Source organism: Gekko japonicus, unplaced genomic scaffold (assembly GCF_001447785.1).
Source record: "Gekko japonicus isolate JY-2015 unplaced genomic scaffold, Gekko_japonicus_V1.1 scaffold2340, whole genome shotgun sequence".
Lineage (NCBI taxonomy): Eukaryota > Metazoa > Chordata > Lepidosauria > Squamata > Gekkonidae > Gekko > Gekko japonicus.
The window spans coordinates 52,335-59,091 of NW_015170345.1; the positions used below are offsets into that span (position 1 = coordinate 52,335).

At 39.2% G+C, this 6,757-nt stretch overlaps 1 protein-coding gene across 1 annotated transcript in view; it reads left to right on the forward strand.

The window, feature by feature from the left end:
• IKZF5 (IKAROS family zinc finger 5) overlaps positions 1 to 3,490 on the forward strand; it is a 12,663-nt gene extending 9,173 nt beyond the window's left edge. The window contains exons 5-7 of the mRNA XM_015418193.1: positions 1,553 to 1,716; positions 1,873 to 2,055; positions 2,425 to 3,490. Coding sequence (XP_015273679.1) covers positions 1,584 to 1,716; positions 1,873 to 2,055; positions 2,425 to 3,365 — 1,257 coding nt within the window. The 5' untranslated portion in view covers positions 1,553 to 1,583 and the 3' untranslated portion in view covers positions 3,366 to 3,490. The remainder of the gene's footprint in view (positions 1 to 1,552; positions 1,717 to 1,872; positions 2,056 to 2,424) is intronic.
• Positions 3,491 to 6,757: the final 3,267 nt, after the last annotated feature.

The following is a 6,757-nucleotide window of genomic DNA, read 5'->3' on the forward strand; positions in this document are numbered from 1 at the left end:
TCCATGCCAAAACAGCCTCAAGGCTTAGACCAGGGGTGTCAAACATGCAGCTCGGGGGCTGGATCAGGCCCCCAGAGGGCTTCTAGCAGGCCTGCAGTGGAACTGACTGTCTTCTGCTTCTTCCAGTTCTGCTGTTGCTGTGTCATTGTAGGTTTGCAGCTTACACACCTGAACAGCATACTCAAGACTGCAACAGCACAGACATTTTGATGCAATAATTCAGACTGAGAGGTGTCAGTTATCAGACACTGTTAAATAAACAAAATATTGCAAGACTGCTAATGTTTTAAGCATGTTTTTATTTTAAGTTTAAAAATCCCTTTGTGGTTGTGTCCTTTATAAAGTTTATATCTCCACTACCTGGCATTACATTTTATGACACACATGGCCCGGCCCAACAAGGTCTCATTTATGTCAGATCCGGCCCTCATAACAAATGAGTTAGACACCCCTGGCTTAGACTGTTGTAACATGGGATGCTCCTGAAGACAACTTGGAAACTTTAGCTGGTACAGAAAACCACAGCTTGATGATGACTGTCAGGTACTAGCTGGAGTAAGCATGTTGCATCTATTCTGCAGTCACCCTGTTGGTTACCAATCAGTTTCTGGGTTAATTCAACATGCTGCTTGTTGCCTATAAAGCCCTTCATGGTCTGGGAACCACACTTCGGTAGGACTACCTCTCCCAGTATGCTGTGCTGCAACAGCTTTGCTTATCTGAACGAGGCCTTTTGAAGGTACTGGCTCCACAGACGGTTAAGATGAGCAGGTGCCTCATCTTTGCATTTTGTACTGTGGCCCTGACACGTTCTGTGGCCCTGGCCAGGTCAGCAAGGCTAGTATGCTAGAATATTTCTGCAGAATGTGTGAAACGTAACTTTTCAGGAGGGCATTTCTATGATGGGGGATATAGTTCTTGATGTTTATTGAAAGTTTATAAATGTTTCTTATTGTTGTGCGTGAATTTCTGTAAATGGGGGCAGATGCCTTGAGTCTCTATGAGAAGAGCAACCTATAAATGAAGTATGTAAATAAATCTACTACCAATTGATTTTATTTTGTTCTCCCAAGTTTTGGTATTTTGAGAAATGGACATTTTGTTCTCATCTACTTCTACTGTGTTTAACGTTATAAAATTTCTGTCATGCTATCCCTTGTTTCTTTTCAAGCTGAAAAGCCCTAGACCCTTCAGCTTTTCTTTGTAGGGAAGATGTTCAAATCCCATAGTCATTTTGGTTTGCCTGTTTTTGCTATGAACTGTATGCAGTCAGGGTTTCCCATTGAAAACAACTTATTGCTAGTGTGGTACAAGTTTTCAAGTGTTAGATTTGCATGTGGAAAACCCTGATTCAGTTCCTTGGTCGGTTGTGAATTTCACTGGCAGCCCTTAATAAGTCATTATTCCTTAACATAATGTATCTCAGGGCAATTGTGTGGCTAAAATGTTCTGAGTTTTTCAAGAATACAGGAACATACATAAATGTGGCAAATCCCTAAGAATTTAAAATACTATTTGGTTTGTGTGAACTCTATTTTTTTTTAACTTTTAGGCCCACAACATTGTGAAGCTGTAGTGTGAATATGGGTGAAAAGAAACCAGAACCTTTGGATTTTGTAAAAGATTTTCAGGAATATTTGACTCAGCAGACTCAACATGTGAACATGATTTCAGGCTCTGTTAGTGGGGACAAGGAAGCTGAGACTCTTCAGGGTGGTAAGTTAACCTCGGTGCAGTTGAAGTTGAGCATTGTTTAAATGAAAAGCAGGAGACAAAGGTTCCTTCTGCCTCTCTCAGTGGGATATGATACAAGCTAACTTTTGATATAAAGTTTCCCAGTGTGTGTTTTGATGTCATTGTTTCTTTTTCCAGCAGGGACAGAAGGTGATCAAAATGGACTAGATCATCCTTCAGTTGAAGTCTCGCTGGATGAAAACTCAGGAGTGTTAGTAGATGGATTTGAAAGAACTTTTGATGGAAAATTAAAGTGTCGATATTGTAACTATGCCAGCAAAGGAACAGCCCGTCTCATAGAACATATCAGAATTCACACAGGTATATTTTTGTATCTGCACAGCCACCGTCCAAAAGTTGATGTTGACGAATCTACACGAGCCTTAATGTATCAAATAGGTACTGTATTTTCCAGTCAAGAGAGTTGCAGCTCTATACTAATAGAGCTTTCTTCCTTTTTTCTTCTTCCCAATAGTTTTAAGTGTATCTTAAAATGTAAGTGCAAACCAAAACTAAGAAACTATATGAAATGTTTGATGTGGTAGTACCTAGAAATACTAACAGTTTGTGATCTAGTTGATTTTTAGTGCTTACCAAACTTCATAATACATGTGCCTTGTATTCTTCCTATTTTGTTGTGTTGGGATTGAAACTCTCGTTGATTAAAATGTTGGAATTATGTTCTTTCAGGTGAGAAGCCACATCGGTGCCATTTATGCCCCTTTGCATCTGCCTATGAACGTCATCTGGAAGCTCATATGCGATCACATACTGGTGAAAAACCTTATAAATGTGAACTGTGTTCCTTCCGCTGTAGTGACAGGAGCAACCTGTCACACCATCGCAGGCGTAAACATAAAATGGTGCCTATAAAGGGAACAAGACCTTCCCTTAGTAGCAAGAAGATGTGGGGAGTCTTGCAGAAGAAGACCAGTAACTTGGGGTACAGCCGAAGAGCACTAATTAACTTGAGTCCACCTTCCATGGTGGTTCAGAAGCCAGATTACCTTAATGACTTCACCCATGAAATCCCCAACATTCAGACTGAAGCATATGATAGTATGACAAAGCCAACAGAGACTGGTGGGTTGCCGAGAGACCCACAAGATCTTATGGTAGATAATCCTTTAAACCAGCTTTCCACACTAGCAGGACAGTTGTCTAGTCTGCCTCCTGAAAACCAAAACCCACCATCCCCCGATGTTGTACCTTGTCAAGATGAAAAGCCTTTTATGATGCAGCAGCCTCCCACACCAGCTATTCCAGCTGTGGCAACAAGTATTCCTCGGAGCTCACCCCCTACAAGCCCTGATCCTCGTCCTGCACATACTCAAAGAAACTACAGTCCAGTGGCAGGTCCCAGCAGTGACCATAGTGCCCATGCCAGTACTCCAAGTATAAGTAATAGTCAGCCAAGCACTCCAGCACCAACTCTTCCAGTTCAAGATCCTCAGCTTCTGCATCACTGCCAGCACTGTGATATGTATTTTGCTGACAATATTCTTTATACTATTCATATGGGATGTCATGGATTTGAAAACCCTTTCCAGTGTAACATATGTGGTTGCAAGTGTAAAAACAAGTATGACTTTGCTTGCCACTTTGCCCGAGGCCAACATAACCAGCATTGATTGAATACAAGGAGCATCTTGCTTTCATTTATTTTGTGTGTCTAAATACATCGCTATCTGTCACATTCTACGAGAGAGGGTGCTTGCCCTGTTGGAATAAGCAAGCAGTTTAACATTGGAGGCAAACGTCTTTACATGCTGTCATGATTTGCTGGGTATATGCTTCTTAGTCATGGTGGTGTTCTTGATGTGGTTCCTCAATGGAAATGATGCTCATAGTGCAATTAAATTTTCATATGGATTGTTAGCATAACCTCCTTAATGTGGGTTTCTGGAACAATGTCTGTATTTAAGTACAGTTTATAGTCCTTCAGATTAAGCTGTGTCACAAAACAGCTTGCTCATACTTTTGCCACATTTAATGTGATTCGACGTGGCTAATGTAGAAAACATACTATTATATATCAACTGGCTACCCCCCCCCCCAAATTGCTAAGAAATCTTTTTGTAGGAATTAAACAAGGAAAATGTTAATTTCTATAGTTAAATTTAAAATCTGACAATGTATTTGCAGTGAGGCCTTTAAAACTCATGTAAGTAACAATTGAAAGCTAGGATAGCAATTTTTTAAAAAAACTGCCTATGGGAAAGACACTCACTTTCCAGTACTACTAATCTCTTTAAGAAATAACAAGGAAATGGTGCCTAGTTTTTTGTTGTCAGTAACCCTTATTGCTGTGCATAAACAGAAAACACAACAAAATAGGAAATGTTAGAATGATGTACAGTAAAGCTCATGCCTCACTTGATGGTCAGTTATAAATAACTGTGCTGCCTTTAAGTGTTGATGTGAGTTCCATTTTTTGCCTTCTATTCATGGCATATTAACCACCTGGGTAGCATGACTTTGATGTCAATATCCCATCCAAATAACGTTTTAAGTATGAACCTTGAATACATTTCCTTTTGAAAAATATTCTAGTCAATGTACACAGTGGTGGATATCAAGTAGTGTTCTCTGGGCAAGTGTTCTGTTTGTAGTTCTGGACTGGATCAAACAAGTGAAGAAAAGAATCACTTTGACTAAACGCAATGAATGAATATTACAGAATGATACATGGTAGTCAAATTTTTAAAACTGTATACCTTAACATTGTCCAGCTTCCCACAAAAGTAAATAGGCACTTTAAACAAAACATGCTGATAAAAACTATGGAGTGCTGGCTCCATAATGGGAAACCTTAATGGACTTTTTTTTTGAGGGGGGATACTTATTTCAACATGCACTTTGTATCTTTTAATACACTTAGTCTTATTTACCTTGAAATATCTGCTGCTGTCTCTTTGCATAACAAGTAAATATGCACACACAAACTGATTTGAGGTAACTAATAGAGTGTGTTTGTTCTTCATGTCCCCCAATTCATGCCTTGATGTGAAGTACTGTTTAGCAGCCAGCTCAAATGCATGGCTGTGCAAATGTTATAGCAATGTTTGGTAGTGAACCAGTTAGATTTCCACTGTTGTGCTAATGAAGCTATTCTTCTGTCCTAATGATTTGCTTTGCCCTTAAATTTCATAGCTTTGGCACATAAGGGCAGCATGAGATCCTTATGTGTCTCAAAAGGGTATAGGATGAGCTGTACTAAAGCAAGCAGCATAGAGCCAGGAATAGGATCCTTTGGCTGAAATGGAATTAGCTCCAATCTTAATTCTGTACCTGGGGTAAGACTTCCATTCAGTGAAATCCTTTTCATTTAATACGTTTTGAATTATATATATTTTGATATGAAAGCCCTTACAGTTAGCTTCCCTTTATTACTCAGTTTCTGTACGTCCCATAGATTATCACTCTACTCGGTGTTTGCATTCTGGTATACAGAGATAAGTAACAAGCTCTTTTGCAGTTGCCTTCTGCTTCTGCATAGTTTTTAAATTGCGAAGTCCCAGTGTCTTGCAGCTGATCAGTAGAAAATCTTTTGTACCCAGGAATCTGTCACTGATTTCCGGTTTTATTTAATCTGTGTTGAGCATAACACCAGAAAACATCTAACACCCCCCCCCCCCACTGCTTTTGCTGTTTGCTTTTTATTAATGCACAGGATACTTAACTGGCTATAACACAGCTAAGGACAGATTCATATATATTCTAGTTTCATCTTGATGAAATTTTTATACACTGAAATAGTTAATTTGATCCTTATGGGCAATGGTCAATAACTGGTGCTTGCTTCCCTTACCAGGAATGCACTTGCACTTCTCTGTTGATTTTTATATGATCGCTATGGTAATGATTATGACACACAGTCTTACAGCATAGTGCAGTGTAACAAAAGGAGAGGGGGAGAAGGAGCCATGACGAGGGAGTAAATGTACCCACAAGGCCAGGTTAAGGGATAGGTATTGGAGTCTTTGAACTCATATCTTTGCCTTCTCAGTATGGTATGTTAGCCAATCTGGTTGCTGAATGCCACTGTAATTTGTACAGTGTGGTGCACAGCAGAAACTTCAGCGCAAATAAATATGTTTAGAATTGACCATAAGATTACTATAGGGTACCAGCTTTTTTAAAAAAAATAATCTTTTACAGCTGCATACTAGAGAGATACTCAAGATGTACTACTTTTCTGGAAAGCAGAATCCCTTATTCAGGTTTTCATAGCACAGGATTTCTGGTTGGAGGGGGAGAAAAGTGGAAACTCTCGGCACGAATGGTCCAGCAAGCAAAGGGCATAGCAACCACACAGCTGCTGCAATGCAAGACTGACCAGCAGAACATAGCAGACAGTAAGGCTTATGAGTGACACCAAGTAAGGCTTTATGAGTGACACCATCTGATAAGCAAATTCATACCACAAAAGCAAAAAATGTTCAAATGTTAGTTGACAGTGGGATAGTAATGGTGGGATATAACTTTCAGTCTCTGGTCCTTTAGCTGGACCCTCTAACAAAGGTTCCAGTGATTGGGCTTCAAAAAGCATATCTCATTTCTTGTGCCAAAACAAGTGTGTAAAATTGTGTTTTTTTTCTAAGTCCTAAAGATGTATAGCGGATGGCATTTCCTCTTGTAATGTTACAATTCCTGTAGTCCAGTTATGTGTAAGGTATATCAGCAATTTAAAATAATTACTAGTTACAGCCATTACATTACAACCATCTTCCTTAGGATGCCTTTTCATCAGGATATAGATTAGCAATATATAGCTTTACTGGATCAGGCTTCAAATAAGTTATATCTTAGTGAAAATGCTATTAATGAATTGTATGTTAACAAGAGAATGTGTTGTTGCATTAACAAATGGTTTCAGTTTAATTTCTTTTCTGCAGAGGAATTCAAGTGCTTCAATGGCAGTCTTACACACCTACATAAAGTAGTCCAGAGGGCTCTAGCAGATTGATGCCTTAAGTTGATTTAACAGTTTTAAGCCATACACACTATTCATTGCACCTAT